This window comes from Tinamus guttatus, unplaced genomic scaffold (genome assembly GCF_059628265.1).
Source record: "Tinamus guttatus ecotype Peru unplaced genomic scaffold, ASM5962826v1 Tinamus_guttatus_pri_ptg000459l, whole genome shotgun sequence".
In the NCBI taxonomy this organism is placed as follows: Eukaryota; Metazoa; Chordata; class Aves; order Tinamiformes; family Tinamidae; genus Tinamus; species Tinamus guttatus.
The window spans coordinates 9,969,206-9,986,989 of record NW_028288993.1 but is presented as its reverse complement, the minus strand read 5'-3'; the positions used below and the strand labels follow the sequence as shown (position 1 = coordinate 9,986,989).

At 44.9% G+C, this 17,784-nt stretch overlaps 1 protein-coding gene across 1 annotated transcript; it reads right to left on the bottom strand.

Moving 5' to 3' along the window:
* Nucleotides 1-627: 627 nt before the first annotated feature.
* On the bottom strand, nucleotides 628-17,120 carry CCDC92 (coiled-coil domain containing 92). Its single transcript, XM_088532524.1, has 4 exons — nucleotides 16,987-17,120; nucleotides 4,448-4,594; nucleotides 3,744-3,785; nucleotides 628-2,359 (listed from the first exon to the last, which is right to left on the bottom strand). The coding sequence occupies exons 2-4, from the start codon at nucleotides 4,575-4,577 to the stop codon at nucleotides 1,587-1,589; spliced, it is 945 nt and encodes a 314-aa protein (XP_088388650.1). The 5' UTR covers nucleotides 4,578-4,594; nucleotides 16,987-17,120; the 3' UTR covers nucleotides 628-1,586.
* Between the last annotated feature and the right edge of the window lie 664 nt (nucleotides 17,121-17,784).

Sequence of the window (17,784 nt, the reverse complement as noted above, 5' to 3'; positions counted from 1 at the left end):
GCGGCAGGGAGCAAGACCAGAGCGTTCCGTGTTTCCTGGGCTTGGAAGCAGCACGAGGGGCAGGGGGGATCCCCTGGGCCGGGAGCAGCGCCCCAGCGAGCGTCACCGCGGCTCGTGCCGGGGCAGGCAGGGGCACCCAGAGCTGCGGAGCCGGTGCAAGAGGGGCAGCGAGCGGCAGCCTCGGGGGCTCCCGGCCTCTCCAGGCCCGCGGGCCGTGGAGCAGGCGTGGGCGCCGCACGCTCGCACCGCTCCTGCTCCGAGGCTGCACAGGGCGCAAAGCGGAGGGGAGATGCAGACCCTAATTCACCAAAAAATGGTGCTCCTTCTCCACAGCGTCAGGCTCGCAGCGCGCTCAATAAAGAGGCCTTTCCTCTTACGTGAGCACCATAACCAGGTGGTCTAACAGGCTTTGGGGCTGGCAGTTGTTTAGTGAAAAGGCCAACAGGAACAGGGCAAATAGAGGACATGTCCTGCCCAACACATAAGGACAAAAATTAAGGATGGCAGTTCTGTTCCTTTTTGAATTCGTTAAGTTGGTTAAATTTAAGTGTCTCCAAAATATACCTTATTTTTCAGGCACGCTATAAGTGTCTAAGCTGTTGGAAGCCGTCATTGTCTGATGAGGCCCAGGATGAGTCTTGGGTTTTCAGGAAACAAAAATGATTGCTTCACCAAAATATACTATGAATTAAAAACAAATTAAAAACAAACCAATAAAAAAACAAAACTGAAAATCCAGCAGATTATCTCATGAAGAACCATTTCTGTATTGGACAGCCAGTTACATGTTCTCTGGGAAAGGCACTCAAGCTAGTAGGAAGGTGCCACAAGTGCAATTTACTAATCAGTCTAAAATGCAAAATGGAGCCATTCCATTGCAAAACACACCAGTGTTCATATTCTTTCCATGAGGCTCATTAGCCATTAAAAACAGTGCTTCATAACCCATTCCCCCCCCCCGCCTCCTCTTTTCTTATCTTAAACAAAGCCACAACCCAAAGTATTTAGGATTACTCCAGTAACGCTTCCCAGCACTCAGGGGAACTGCGAACATTTTGCAAGAGAGCGCACAGGGAGGAGAACAAATCCTTAGTTCTCTGTAAAGTCTCTGTACATCTGCATTACTGTCAGTGCTACCATGAGAAAGGCTTTGTCACAAAAGTTGTGGTTATGTTTGACGTGCGTTACCAGTGAAGACAAAAGAACCACTGATATTTTAAATGGTAACAGCCACTACCTATTGCTGCAGGTTTCTAGTTATGCGTCTTTTCGCTAACATCGGTTAATAAAGCAAACTGCAGCCTGTGCCTTTGTCCACGTGTGAACTTACAGTAAGTGGAGCAGTGCTCAGAAGCAAGCAGTTAGGGACCCCAATTTGGCCACAGCACTGAGGAGTTAAATACCTTGCCATATGAACACAGTCATACTGGGGTTCATTAGAGGAGAATAATCTAGTAGTGATGGACCTGGAAGAAGTTTGGCATGCATAGGGCATCAAAAGAAACTTGACCGCAGGTGCTATATATCCTAGAGGATCACAGTGCATAAACAGCAACAGAATAGAGCATTTCAATCAGTGATTTTACTCAAACAGTTCTGTCCGTCCCTGAGTGCTTCCTCACCACTTTGCTGCCGTTGACCTGATCCACCGCGAGCGTCTCCACGTGGGGCGGCGGCGGCGGCGCCGCGTGGTGGATGCGATGGGCCACCCCGATGTGGGCCTTGTGCGGCTTCTCACGGGCCGGGCTGTGCGACTCGCCCGCCGCGCGGTCGGACGCGATCGGGGGGATGACCAGCGGCCTCTCCTTAACGAGCTGCACCTCCGCCGTCTCCCGGGCCAGCAGAAAGGGCGTGGGATCCGGCATGGCATCCACGTGCTCCCTGAGGAGCAGCTTCCGGCTCTCCGCCCCTATTCTGTAGGCCTCTTCGAACTCCGGGTTGAGCGGGGTCGACAGGCTCTTCTTCATCCTGCGGCGCGGCGTCTCGGGCAGTTTGTCCTTGGGAGGGGCGGGTTTGTAGCTGGACAGCACTGGGCTGCCTGAAGGGGTCCCCTCCGCAGCCCCGCCTGAGCTCATCAGCTTCTTCTTGGTGGCGTGGAGCTGAGACGTCAAATACGCAATGGTGCTCGCTCGCTGCTCTAGTTCACTCGACAGCATATTTAGCTTATGGCTTTTCATTTTTAACTCTTCTAAATACTTCTTTTCTCTTTCTTTAATAGTATTTTCCAGCACCATTATCATTGCATTTTTCTGTTCAAGTTCTTTCAATAACTCGTTATTTTCAGCCTCTTTGACTTTCAGCTGAGCTTCCAGTTCTTCACACTTTCTTTTAAGCTCATCACTTCTTGAGCTACCATTTCCTAGAGGAACAGCAAAAGCACAAGTGTTTCATATTAATTATAGCCACTAAGTAAAACAGTGCTATGGGGCTTCCTACTGACATCCTGAAGCCTTAAAGAAAAGCCCTACAGACTGTCATCCAGAAATACCCTAAATCACTTCATCTGCAGAAGTACCAGGACAGTTCTTAAGAGGGAAAGGTAAGCGCTAGCACCGCTCACTGCAGTTGAACACTGTTAATACCATGCAAAAGAAAAGAAAAGAAAACAAAACAAACAAAAAAACAAACTCAGAAGTGTTTCACATGCTTTGGCAAATGGGGGGAGGGTTACAGGAGTAACGCCTGCTGAACTTGCTCAGATTGGAGGCATTTTTCCGAGTCCTCTGGTCATGAGACGCTGTTGCAGACGTGCAGAGCTCTTCCGCAGGCGGTCACAGCCCTTGACGCGCCGTGTCCGTCTTCACTGGGGAGCTGCTGCTGTAGACGTCTCTCGTGGAGCGAGAGGGCTCAGCGCGGCTGCCTTCCCTTCCCAGTGAGGGCAGCCAACACCCCGTACAGCAGCAGTTCTTGCACCAACGAGTGCAGGCCGTTTGGCACAGGGACACCAACCTCTCTCAGCACCCCTGCCACCAAGCTGCAGGACACGCTGGTCATTTCTGTCACCTTCTCCTTGGGAAGCTGTTCAGCAGTAGCAACCCACTGCTGACTATTAGATGCTGGACACCCTCCTCTCCAGCCTGGGGAGTGTTCAAGTTTGGCACCACACAGCTCAGCACCCGTGACAGGCCTATGAGGAGACGCACTGAGCTGTGCTGCTGCATCAAGAACTAAGCCCCGTTCTGGCGCATGCCCAGGTTGCTTTGCTGAACTTGCCCACGCTCTTTTATCTGCAGTACAACATGTCCCACCCCAGGCCATTCCTGGGCCAGGTGGCTGCTCCCAGGGAGAGTTTCATTCCCATCCTTCACTTGTTGATACACCTGAAATAACTGGCAATTGACCAATTTTTTTTTTTAAAGTGTCTGTGGTATAATTACAGTATGAGCTGAATTTTAATAGGAGTGCCAGTCTGTCTCTAAAATTCATGTCCTCTGTTCCCATACGGCAAATAGGGAAGTGATGATCTGGTGGCTGAAGTAATGGAGAGGAGTCAGCAGTTCTACGCCCTGTTCCTGACTCCTGCAAAGATTTCCTATGTGACCTTGGTTTAAAAACTTGACATTTACTTCATAAATACTGATAAGGCTGGAAAGCAGAAAAACCAGTCTTAAACCTTTGGCATGTTTGTTAAAGTTGAATAATCCAAGCACAAAGTGCTTGTAATGGTAAAAGTACTAACAGTTTGAAACACGAGAAATGCACATGAACATTCAAAGAAAAATCACATATATTGTTTTCCTTACCTGTCAAGTCTGAACTTTTTACAGTCAGCTCATAAGTTAAATCTGAAAAAGGAAAAAAATGGTTACTTTTGTTAGAATAATATCATCTATCTTACCCGGAGCATATTTCCATTGACATGCTTTCATAAAATACAACCAGATTAGGAGATCCACTGCAGATTACCAAATCTGTAAAACAACCAGAACAGACAGGCAGAGCCCTTTTTTTTTTAAGAAAAATCCTTGCTATTGATTACAAAAAGTTGTGCTCTGAGCTATATTCTGTAAAAGTAACATCAGATCATCCTAAACATACTGTAGTAACGGACTTTGTTGTGGACGTTTGACTTCTGAAATAAGAAGCAGTTCCCAGTCTTGTCGGAAGAATTAAGTTCGGATATTGGTTCTTCTTCAGTAGGGCAACTCTGTGCACATACAATTCACCAAGTTACATTTCACTATATACAAGAATTGGTATTTAGAGGATTTCAGAGAGAGAGAATTCAGGCCTGCTTCCCAAGCCTCACTTTCTAGTTTGGGATGTGGTAAGATCTAGAGGTTGAGCACTGCTCTGCAGACATTCCCTCTACCTAAACCTAGTCCTCCACCTTCCTGTGCCTTGGCTTTCCCTACCCAGCTGTGGTGGTCAGGGTCCCTCTCGGGATGAAGCACCCGGATATTTAGCAGCAGAGCCCTGGCAGTGCTCTGGCCGCTCGCGGCGGTACCTGTGCAGTGCTGCTGCAGGCGACGGATCTCGGCGTGCAGACCTTTCAGTGTGTTCGCATGTTCGCGCTGCAGAAACAGCAGGTTCTTCTGGGCACTGTGCAACTGGTTCTCCAGGTTGGAAGCTGCCATCCTGACATGCAGGTTCTCTGTTAGTAAACAGATGTAGTCAGTTAGTTATTGTGCAGATATAAATATCTTGGTTCTACAGCCCAGATCAACAGTAACTAGTCTGCTATTAAAGAACTGAATATGCAACGACACAAATGCCCACAGAAGTAAAACGTTTTCCAGTTTCGTGACTACCTCAGTTATAAGGGCTCCAAGTTCATAGAAAACCTGATTACACTCTGGGCCAGAGCAGCCCAGGAACTCATTTGTTTGGAGTTAACACATTTAAAGGATTAGTTTCAGACAGGCTTTAGGTCACTAATCCTTTTAGAAGATAAAAGTGGAGTTCTCAGAAATGACTAGTATGTCCCTCGGTACTGTCGAGGGCTTCCCATTTACCTCTCAGGATAGAGGAATGAATAACTCCCTTAATTAACAACAAGGAAGAAAGCCTTAAAACGCACCATAAAAGAGACAGCAAAATAATCTGCCTTTAACAAAGAGCGGAGCCCGAGGCCGCTGCCCGTGCGAGGGTCTCTGTGCGGTTGCCACGGGCTGCCCCCGTCGAGATGTGCGTGCTAGAACCTGCAGCAGAGAGCTCTGCCTGGCGCGGCGGCGATTGTGTCCTCAGCTGCGCGGCACTACGGATCCTGGCACGGGATGGGCTTCCTGCAGCTCCCCCCAGCCCGGGGGAGGGATACACGCGCAGTAAGATGATGCTCAGGCAGACTGATTCTCTTAAAGAGAAAACTAATAGACTTCTTGCTCGGGTTTTGAGCGCAAGGGAAACTGTAACGCTGCTTGAAATTCTTTGCGCAGTAAGAGAAGGGCCTGGACTACACAGTGCTCAGCCAAACAAAGATGGAAATGGATAACCGGACATTGCTGGGAGGAATCTTCAATGCTCCGGGTGCTGCTTGCATTACTATGGTAACTCACAGCTCTGCAAAGGCAGACTAGTCCTCCTCCTCCTCGGGCAGCACACAGACATATGTGTGCAGAAGAAAACGTCTATGGAGACAAGTTAATGGGGACGCCAAAGGGTCAGTAGCTCACACTGACAGGAATCCCGCAAGACCTGACTGGGAGAAAACACAGCTCTTTGGGAAGCAGCACAGGACAGGTGCTACTCCGGGGAGGCACGAGGAAAGAACTGCCAAGTGCCTCTGGGTGTAAGGAGACAGCAGACCTAAAATGGTGATCACGGTGGGTTAAACAGAGCCGGAAAAACAATTAGAATATTTAGGCTACTTAACCAAGTAAAGAGAATCTCTGTTGCTGAGACAGCTGCCTGCACTGGCATTACAGCGGCAGGCTGCAGTGACAAGTCACAGGCTGTGCAGGAGTTAGACCTTAATTCTCTTCCTCGACTTCTCACTGGCACCCTTAACTGGCCAATCTTGCCATTTGCAGTATTTTTCACAGTTCTCTTACCAAAAAGAGAAAAGTGAAAAGTTTGATTCTACAACTTCAAAATTTCTAGGATGTCCGCTCAGTGCAAGTAACCCTTAGACTGTTTCTAAAGATAATACTTTAACTTCCCCTGAGCTATGGCTAGTTTTGCACACAAAGGCAAGAGATTCACACGAGAAACTTTCCATGGCTGCCACAACTGTACCTTCACACGGCCCACAGCATCAAAGGATTATTTTAAGATTGACTACTCAGGTCATAGCAGTTACTGTATAGCATCATTAATTTTAAGGCTTATTGATATTTTTGCTGCCTTACATTTTCAAAGTGACATAGTCTTGCTTGCAAAGCTGACTTCAGACAGACAAAAGCTTTACTGAATCATCCAATTTCCTAAGTGCTCATTATATTCTTATCGACAGAATATGACAGCAGAATAAAACCTGCACCAGCGTCCATCCCTCACCATAGCAGGAGCTCTCACTGCACTAAAACCAATGCCCAGAACAGATCTTTATTAATAATGAGAAATACCTTTTATTTAAAGAAACTTCTCCAAGCACTGACAGTGCTATGTGGAAGAACAGCAGGCATACAATATTCTGAAAGCTTTATTATCACAGTGGTTACTAATAGCAGCTTTATGCCTGCACCTGTAATTGGGATAGAAGAGACAATCACCAGCAACGAGCACACCAATAAGAAATATTTATATCTCAAGTCTTGTACAAAAAGCATGCTTTAAACTAGTTCTCTATGTTAGGAGAAAATAAAATGAGCTTGTAAATATTACTTCCTTATGGTTATTTATCCCCTATAAAAAAACACCTATAATGCTCCCTTGCATCTGAGAAATCACACTAGAATTACCTAGACTGAAGAAAAACAATCAGTTATAGAATTCTGGGAAGAAAATGAGTATTATCTGCACCAGAGCATCATCTCTCCTGCAGCACTGAAGTTAATCAGTGAAAGCAATTAAATCAACACACTCGGGTTTTAGGTGCAGCCCCTTTGGGGTAAGCAGTCCTCGCTCTCCCCTGAGGATAAGGGATCAGGAGGGCAGCTTTCCCACAAACCCTTCCTACCCTCTGCTGCCTTACTGGAACATATCGCAGGGCAGCCCATTGCTCAGCTGTCCTTTCTCCTTTCCTTCAAGGGAAACAGAAGACCATCATGAAAAAGCCAGTTTTTACAAAATTTATGGACAGCACCTTCAATTCTACCCTGCCCGTTGTAGACTCATAGGCAGCCTCAAGGACACTGCAACATGTGCACGTGTTCTAGGGCTAAGGCAAAACTACCCGCCATAAAAATGATGGGGAAGGTGTCTTGAAGACGGTCACAGCACAAAGAAGCTTTCTCTGAAATCTGCTTAAAACAGGCAACTTGGTATGAATACACTATATTTGTAGCTAGTAATAGCTTCCATTCACTGTAGTAATACCGTGAACCTGAAAACACAGAAACATAGCTAGGAATATTAAAGTTTGAGATCTGTATGAAACTCAGTCCAACTCACTGCGCATTATCTGTCAACCCAGGCTATTACTGCAATATTAAAAATATTTTGGACTGCTTTTGCAGTCTAATTTATGAGGAAATTTCTACAGCACAAAGGAGGGAAGAAAAAAAACTCATCTGCAGTCTGAACAGCCTCCTGGAGACCAATGCATCACATTGTGATTCACCCAGCTCAAAGTTCTGGAATATTTTCCCCCTGGAGACTTTCAGGTACTGCCTAACTAGAAAACTGGCTGAAAAACTACCTATGCAGAAGCCAATTAAAAAGAGTATCTTATTTTTTCTAGAATAACATCAAATTGTTTCATGCCATTTTAACAGTAATACAATGGAATTGGACACAAGAAGATTAAAAGAAAAGGATAAGATCTCCAGTACATAAGGGCAACCATATAGCCCCCCGCAACCAATTAACTTAATCTGTTGCCACGCGAGTTCTTTCTAAACAGACCATTTGTGAAGATCAGAAACAGAGCCAGGAGGAGGCAGAGAAAGCTCGAAGCCCAGCCCGGCAGCTGGACATCACCAGCGTGCCCCCCAGAAGGGAAACGGGACATTACCTGGCCTAACATGCCCGTGTGGGCTATTTAAAGAAGCCATTACCAAGGTTCGGATGCTTTTGTACCACCACACTATTTATACTGCTTGCACAGCTTGTTCCTATTCTTCTGCTATGGCAGTGGGCTTTATTCTTACTTTGCTGGTGATGGCTTGAGCTTTTGGAGTTGTTTACTAAAAAAAAAAAAAATGCTGAACAGAATAATTGCTTTTATTAGGGAGTTACTCAATAATCAATGTGAAGGACTTAGAAGCAGCATAATAGCCAAAGTTGTCTTTATATGGCAGTGCCAGGATTCTCTGCAGGAAACTCCTGAGTCAGATAGGAGAAATACCTACAAACACGGGATACAAACAGCTTGATAGAGATGACCTCAAAGACTTGGCAACTACACTTACTTGGTAAAGTAAGTGTCCAGACTATGGACACTTACTCTTTGATGGAAACACAGGGAAAAAGCAGGCACGGATATCCCACAGGCAAGCACAGGAAAACTTATTCCAGAGAGCATTACAAAATCCAGGGAATGTGTTCACTTCGCTTACCGGCACGCAGCCTGCACGCTTCCCTCCTGGATGCTGACACTGCCAATGCGTGACAGGGCAAGAGGGAACGTTGCTGACCTTCAGCAGATGCTTAATGCTCTTTCTTTGCCAAACTGTTACGATTTTTCTTTTGAGTGGCAGCCTGGAACTATGCTGATTTATGAGCGGAAAGTCATTTGAATCCAATCAATTTTCTAAATTGGTTACCTTTGAATAATCTGGATTATTAGAATTTTTCTATTCCGTCCCCACCACTTACTGTCAATGTGTATATTTTATGAAACTGTTAGCATCTTACACCTAATCGATTCTCCTTGCTTATGTACATCTTTTAAAGGTTAAAGGATTGAGAAACTATGCAAACATATAAGCTATTTTAAAGCCACAAATACTGACAATGGTCACAAAGACAAATCATGTATTTAAATTTTTAAAAGCTATTATAAATTAACAATATTCCCTTAGTTCTGCATTCTCAAGTATACTACTGCTAAAGGCTACTATCATTGCATTAGTTGTTTTTAAAAAGTCGAATTTCCTGCAAATAAAAAGAGTTGATGGAAGTGAGACCTACTGACCAACAAGTCAACAAACATTTTCTCACTAACGCAGCAACTATAAGAGCACTTTCATATGCAGATGTTTAACTTAGCTCCAAGGGAGGTTTTAGTCACAGTGGCATTTATTTCTACCCCACGCTCCTCAGCAATTCTTAACTCCACGTTTCTTGAAGCACAGCATAAATAACCAGAAATCAGATCCAACAACCGTTGTGAGAAAAACAGTCCTGAGAGAGGTTAATTTTAAAACGGATTCTCAGGTATGGCTGCCCCTGGAGTTTCAAAGAGGAAATCCTATAAAGCAGCTTTGGGATTGGGCTACAGTTATTCTATCTCCTGCTTCCCTAAAGAAGGAGGCATATGTCAACAATACTGTCAAGAAAATGTTAAAATTAAATAAATAAATAAATAAATTCCCCCCCACACACGCACAGAGGGCAAAAATGCAGCAATAGCTGAGCCCTTAATAGTCCAGGTGAACAGTCTTCCATCGCTCACCATGGGAATCAGTAGAACAGTATCTCTTAAGGCAACCCGACTCTGGCTGCATTTCATCAGATAAATTGAGCCAATGCAGGGAAGAAAATTCTAACTGCATACATCAGAGAACAGTTAAGTCACTGTATCTTTTCCCCTTGTCTCCAAAGCAAGGAAACAGGTTCTTATCCAAAAGGCATGGTGAAATGCCAAGCTTAGCAAACTCCAACTAGGAATGCCTATCTCCTTTCATTTGATAAGGATAATAAAAATTAGGAGATGCAGTAACAAGTCAGTGGTTACCATCCCATTCTACAACAGGAATAACACTTTTTGCTGGGCATGGGGGGCATCTTGTTTGGGCCTAGTTACTAATTTTTCCACAAAAGGGGAATTAAAAAAATATATTTAAAATCTAAAAATGAAACAGGAATTTCCAAAATGCAAATACATGGCATGCTTACAATAAACAGCTATTGACCTTTTTGACAGCCAGATCTCTTGCCTTGCAGATGATGCATCTCCAGGTCTTTTCTAATCTTACGTATTTGGATGGAGCTCAAAACAGGTCAGGGCATCATTTTTTGGCTGTGTATTAGGTGTCTGTGCACAAAACTCTATAGCCCTCTCTATAGCTTATTACAAGATAAGAAGAGGGAGATGCTAATCTATGAATTAAGATACAACCTAAAGAAAACTGCTGGAATGAAGTCTAACTAACCATGGTTATTTAACATTTTCATTCTCATTTGGCAGAAAACAGACAGATTATACAGACAGAATAATGTTTTAATGCAGAAGGGACTGCTATCATAGGAGAAGCTACTTTAGCTCTGCTGACATATATTCAAAGCTTCCACTGAAACATGTCTAGACAGGCAACTGTTTTCCTCTCAACCAGTATCCAGCCATTGCCTTCCCCTTAAAAAAAATAGGACAAAAGTTGCTTTTTGTATGGTGTATGAAACATGATTTCAAGAACTAATTAGGACCACAGGTATCCTCTTGTGAGAAGGAATCCTCAGAAGAACCTTGAGTTTTAGCCAGTCCCAGTTTTAAAGACTGTCACGGAACCGGCCCAACACTTCTAAATAATGCAGCTCTAGTGGTAAAAAATGCCAAACTGAGAGACACTCAGAGGTCCTTTGCTTAGATCAGCTCTTCCATCTCCAAAGACTCATGTCCTACCAAAAGTGTTGGTTCAGTTTATTCCTAAGGACATAATAAAAGAAATTCTATAGTCTCCACAGCAGCTTCAGGGCTTTGCTACCCTTACGCTTAGACATTTCCTTAAATCCTCTAACCTGACATTGTTACTGCTTCTACCAGCCGCTCCAGAGCCGGCAGTGACACCACCACCATATCACGGTAGCTCATCACAGAGTTTCAGATTTCTGGTTCCCCTCTTTCATCAGTTCATTAGACTAAACCACTTCACCTAGTTCAGTCCTTGCTTTAGCCGTGCCTTCCAGACTGGCCTACACAACTGCTTTCTGAACATCTCTCCCCTTCTTTGGTGTTCCCTTAGCAGCATACATATTATAGCAGCAATTCTGTCCCTCTCTTCCTCTGCTGTCTAGGTTAGAGCATAAGGAGATTTTACTACTTAACTATTACCTCAATAAATTGCTTTCCCACTCTTTTAGGCTGTGTCTTTAACCCAAAAAGAATTTTTTTTTTCCTAGAGACTACTGATACTGATGCACCTTTCTCCTACCTGACGAAGGATATTATTTTTCCTGAGGTCCTTTTCTAACACTTTTTCATACTATTTTACTGGGTGTTTTTTTTTTACCCTATTTCCTTTTCATCTTCTGATCAGAGATATCAGCCAACCTCTCAGCGTCCCCGAGGAAGTACAGGCTTCAGTATTACTGCAAAAAGGTTTTTTGTTACTATGACAGTGCCTAGTATGGGAGCAGGAAGAACAATTACGGGGGAAGGCATTTCTGGCAGCAGGGATTTAATATCTGCAGATGCCTTAAATGAACAAGTGGGTATTTTGGGCAGAAATCACTGACATCTTGCAAGCATGACTATCAAGCTTAAGTCATAAGGAGTGACAGGAATAATTCAGGTTGAGTTTTCTCTGTCCGTGAGACCAGACTGTCACTGGGAAAGCAGATGAAGAGTACCAGGGATACCAGAGGCATGTCTGAAATAGTTGTGGTCACTAGCATGTCAGAGACTACCAGGGAACCAAATTAAAAGCAAGTGGTTCTGCAGTGTTATTGTAATTACTGTGTGCATACCAGGCTATAGCGATGATAAGGCTGCACAGCTGTCAGGGAGAAAAGCCTTGCTTTTGGCAGAAAGCACCGAAAATGACTTAATTTTGGCATAATCCACTTCAAGGAGAGGGCGCTGTCACCCAAATAACACTGACTACTTAAAACCAAACAAGCAACAACAACAAAAAAAAACTCTTAGCAATGAAGTCCACACATTTTCTTTAATGTTTATTACAATAACCATCTAGCCCCTTATAAGTAAGGCTATGCTGTATTTTAATGGAATGTGTAGGTTTTCTTCTGCTTTCCTGTACAAAAGATGCTCCCTAGGAGCTTCTATTTCACTCCATTTTGAGTAAGAACTGGTTTATATTAACATAGCTTCCATCAGAATTTTAAAGAAGACAGAGAACAAAATAAATATTACCTCATACCTAATCACAGTCATTTACAGTATGGCAGAAATTTATGCTATTCCTTCTACTAAGGACAATTTCTATTGTCAGAAGGGAAAAAGAAAAAGAGAAATTAATACTCAGTTCAACCCCTGGACTAACTGACTCAGTGTTACACATTAGAATGAGCCTTTCTTTAAAGTCATTAAGAAAGTTCTCCAGCTTCAGTTAAAGCTGAATCAGGAATTAATCCATTAAGGCAGCAGCTGAAGGTTTTATTCTGCAAGGATATAGTATTACTTCAAGTTTATACTTAGGAATGATTATGGAAAGCCAATATTTTTATCAAATATCAATGATTCCCTCATGACCACCATTTCATGCTAGCTTTAAGTGTAGAGTTTGAGCAGTAATGCATGAATCACATGAGGAATCCCTACAATAGTATTTGTGTCATTAAAAAAAAAAAAAAAAAAAAAAAACACACTTCCAAATACTTAACAAAACACAAACTGAAAAGTTACCATGACAGTTTTAACATAAGAGACTCTGTTGGTCATTGTTTGCAAGAGCTTAGTGCCAGGTTTGTCAAATGCTTCAAATCACCTTCCTTTGCTGGTCTACTGATCATACTGTGAATCAGGTCAAGAAACTGGTCCAACTAAAAACTAACCCATTTTTCCCACTGGTGATTTTTCAGGTTTATTGTGCAGCAGAGCAAATGCTTTTGAAATGCTTGAGCACAGGCTGAAGGGGGACTTGGAAAATCAGTAACCAGGGTGGTGGGGGCGGCAGAGGCAGAACTGCTTCCATGGCAGCGGCACCCGCTCCAGGCACACGGCCAAACTCTAGCTCCTGCTGCAAGAACTGCACTGAAAACATGATTTGCAGAGTTTATCCAGAATATTTGTGAAACACGTCAAGAGGAACAGGCTGCAGACTTACAGCAGGCTAAACAAGTTGGTCCTTCTAGGAAAAAATCCACTCACTAAGAACAGATATTTGAGCGGTAAATCAACGAAACAACGCAACCATTTTCCAGGCTTGTTTAACATGCTGAGAAGTACGCATGTTCCCTAAAATTTTCTGTGATTTCAGGATAGCGACTGCAGTCAAGCATACAGAAATGTATGGCTGTGCTTTGCTCAAAATAAAGGTTTTGAGAGCTCCTGCTGAAGGAGATACAGTGGTAGTAATTACCCATGTGCATTGGATAAAAGCCATAAGTTTTTTAGCTTATGTCAAGCAATGTTTTTAATAACTGACCTTGAATCTTGGGTCTCAGCCCTCTAATTAAGACTGAAAAGCAGGAAGATATTTGAGTATTTTAAGTACAACCCAAAAAGGTCTTCTAGAACTTGCTGCGTAGTAAACAGGCTCCTCAAAAACGGGAAAGGTTTTCAGCAACACTTTGTTACATCTCTTTCTTTTAGCAGCAAATAAATGTATTGATTCTATTTCTAGCATGGTTCTTGTTAACATAAACAGAAATAATGAGCCAGTAGAGAACAGCACAATGCCCTTCGATAAAACTAATCACTGAGCCCCTAAGTTATGACCAACACACCTGGAAAGTCTCTTGCAGAGGAAAGACCAGTTGATAGCACTTCAAAACCAACACAGCAGAGCCTGCGATCAGCCCATGTGCACAGCCAGGTGTATAAGGAATGCCAGGTCACACCAAGTGCAGGAATCAGGGAGGAGACACAGCAAGTAACCATGTGAGCATCAGCATTTCAACTCAGCTGTTCTGGATTCACTACTTATCACCATTTGCTTCTTCAGACATGGTATTAGGTGAAAGCACAAGGAAGGAGGAGACTCTTTGTTCTGAGGCACTGCGGATGCGAAGGAACCAGAGCAACATGATGAGATCTCAGCTGAACAAAGAGCAACCTCCCTGCTCGGCTCCACCCCGGCCCTCAGCAGCTCTGCTGCTTCCAGGAGCCACAAGCACCACCAGAGGCTGGGTCTGGCAATATCGATAATCGCTATGTGGTATTAGCTTATTGCAAAATATTCCTATCTGTAACAGAAACATAGGACCTGCAACAAGGCAGCAAGTTTCTGTCTGTGCTTTTCTGCATTTCACAGCAGCTCTAAGCACGCCCAATGTTTTCTTGTGGACTGCAGTTAAGAGGACATGGAAAAGACTGCAAACATATATATCTTTTTTCTGACACCAGAATGATTTTAAAGTCCTTTCTTTGTCTGTGACTTTGATTTTTCAACCTTTTCAGTTTCAGGAGTAGCAGACAAGGAAAAGCTAGGGCCTTGCCTTGTCAGAACACACCTATCTTCCCTAAAGCATCTACAGTAAGACATCGGATTCAGTGATTTGTCCGTGAGTTACTACTCTTGAAAAAACAATGCTGTTACTGACAAACAAATACAGACAAATATATAAAGTGTTGCTCATTTCTTGTCAGAAAAAAAATACTGTAAACAGCTTCAGAAATATGAAGTTGTTAGCTCTCTGTGCAGCAACCCATAAACCATGAACAGTTTGCTACTTTTTAATTTTATTACAGAAAGATGAGGTGAAACGTAATTTTTATTTTTGCTCAAGTCCATTCACATTGCATTACTCATCTTATACAAATGAGCCTTGTAATACATTGTAAATCTTGAGGCTATAAAAGAAATCCTTCATTATTTTGCTATTTACATTTTTCTATAACTGAAGAAACTATTGAGGAAAATGTAGAAGAATCTAATATGCTATCAAAAGTAAACTTGAAAGCTACTTCTGGAGTATTTTATACACTATAGCAGAGCAAATATAGTTGTAACATTTTATTTTACATTCTGGTATAAGCACATGGAAGACTTTGCCAACTGCTGTTAAACATGATAAAAGATAATGAATTGCCCTTAGAACCCCTTGAATTAGGGCACACAGAAGAAATTGATTTCTGTAACTCTAATGATAAGATAGATTTTTTAAAATAATTTGAAAACCTATTCTTATGGGGCTGCAATTATATCTAAAATCTGAAATAAAGGAAACAAAGAAATGAAGTGAGATTACTGTTCACAACAATTCCTGGACTCAGAACTACATAGAACATTTGAGTTGGTCATGAGAGCTTTATCCCTCTCTTTCCCAAGAGGCTGGGGAAAGAAGAGTAAGCAGAAACATGCTAATCAGATGAAAACAATCATCAGATGAATAACTATGCATCCGTTTAGCCAATATGCTTGTTTTCTACTTAGGTATTAATACTTTGTTATGATCTCCCCATCTCTGCTGTTTCATTGACAATGCTTGCTGGCCTGTCAGCATAACCAAAGCCTTGAAAACAAAATCTAAGAAAACAAATAATCAGCATTATTACAGCATTTCAACAGCCATTTATATAGCACTTGCTTTAAAGGTTGAAACAAAAATGAACAGACCATTATGGTGCATAAATGTTTATATTCTGCCTAGCCTCAGAGGCTCAGCCATAGTACAGCTCCACAAAACTACATTTATTGACAAGGAAACTATATAGGAAAAGACACTGTACTAATGGCTACATTTAAAAAAAAAATTAAGGGGCACAGCTTATATTGCAAAAGCATCAGTAAAAAAGAGAAAGAAGAAAAGCAAGTAGCATGGGCATCTCACCACCTAGGCAAAGTCAACAAGCACCCTGGATGTTTCTTATGCACCTGCAATGCAGATCAAAACGGACAATTCCACCCCCAGGGCCGCCTGGGTTTCTGTGCCTCTATTTACCACCAGGCTCTGCTTTACACAGTGAAACACGGCGAACTCCAGCGCCCACCGTGCGCTGCTGACCGTGGTGGCAAGGGCCCCTCCTTCCTCCCTCCTGTCCCACCCCAGATGCTGTGCAGGAAACGGAGCCTCTGCGCAGCTACGAGATGCTCCATTTCGGAAGGGGAGCCGCGCTTTCCTTGCTGCCATGTCCACAGCAACCAGGCACCCCCAGACCGAGAAATCGTAACCAGGGGCTCCCTCGCAGCCCCAGACGGACGCGATGCATCCGCCTTCCCTCTCTGCTCTCGCCCCACAGCTTCAGTGTCACCCACCAAGACGCCACTGCCCCTTTCCCAAGTGAAAACACACTGAAGGAGGAGCGATGGAGGAGGATGCCGGGTGAAACCTGCCCCAAGGTGGGGGGGAAGGGACCCAGCAGCCCCGCTGAGGCACTTCTGAATTTTCCAGACACCGGCTCTGGCACCTTCACAGCTGGGAATGGGGGCAATGCCCTTGCCCTGAGCCACGCAGGGCTGCACCTGGGGAGCTGAGGGGTAGAACAACCTGCAAGGATAACTAACCTCCCAGTCTCCTCCTCTGCTCTAATGACCAGGAAAAAAATACAACCAAAAAATTAAAAAAAAAAAAAAAGGAAGGTTTACCGCTGCCCTTAAAAGAGCGACGGAGGCACCTTGCTCCTCACTGCCCTGCAGTAGTTCAACGCCCGCCTGCCCTCCCCGCGCCGCAGGAGCAAGAAAATTATTTTATTTTTGATTTTTTATTATTATTTTTGCCCGGGGGCACCACGCTGATTGTGGCGCAGCCGCCAGGCCGTGGATCCACCCCCTCGCCCCACCAAGGCGCGGCTGGACACCCCGCTCCGCGCCCGGCGCCCTCAGGCTCGGCCGCAGCCGCCGCCCGACGCCTCACGGCGGTGGCGGCGCCACCGTTACCCACCCCTCAACGGCCGTTACGCCCTCCCCAGCGGCCGTTACCCGCCATCAACGGCCCCCTCCTCACCTGGGTCGCCTCTCGGCGGCGCTGCCCAGGCGGCTCCCTCTGTCCCTGCGGCCGCGGGCTCCTCGCTGCCGCCTCAGGCGCCGCCTCAGCCGCGGCCGCCGCGCATCGCCCCGCGGCACCAGCCCGAGCGGGGCCGCCGCTCACCGGCCGCGCGGGAGGGGGGCGGGGGGGGGGGGGGGGCGGCGCACGCGCAGGTGCGGCTGCGGCAGCCCGGCCGGTCGCTATGGCAACGCGGGGCCGCGGCTGCCGCTCTGGCCCCGCCTACCGGGTGGGCGCGTGCGCCCTCCCCGCGCGTGCGCGCGCACCTGGCCGGGCGCGCGCGCGGGAACGACCGGGCGCGCGCGCGCACGCGGCTGGTGACAGCCAGGGCAGCGCGGGGCTCGTCTGCATCCTGCGAATAAAAACATGAGGAGAGAAGTCCGGGGGGTTGGGGTCGCACGTGGGATCTTTTCTGGGTTTGTGTAGGAGCGAAATGCGCTTTGTTACAGGAGACTTCAGAGTTAGGAGGCAGAAACTTGATTTTTTGCAAGCAGCCAGCAGCAAGAAAAACTGTTTAAAGGTTCTATGAGTTAGTGAGATTTACAAAAGGGAAAAAAAAAAGATATATACCCACCACAGTTTACACTTTGGGGCCTGGTTAATCAAAGGCAAACGTCACAGGGAGCCAGCGGGTCTATGGATCTTGGACACGATTCGGCCCTGCTCCAGAGGAAGGTGGCTTTAGGGTCATTCCTACTTGCGGCTGGGGAAAAGGAAGAATGGAAATGGAACTGCAAATACTGAAAGGAAAAAAAAATA

Coding starts and splice junctions, on each gene's coding strand:
- CCDC92 (XM_088532524.1), bottom strand. CDS start 4,577: ATGGCAGCTTCCAACCTGGAGAACCAGTTGCACAGTGCCCAGAAGAAC. Junction 3,786..4,447: donor CCTGCAGCAGCACTGCACAG/GTACCGCCGCGA, acceptor TTCCTTTTTCAG/ATTTAACTTATGAGCTGACT. Junction 2,360..3,743: donor AAAAAGTTCAGACTTGACAG/GTAAGGAAAACA, acceptor CTGTTCCTCTAG/GAAATGGTAGCTCAAGAAGT.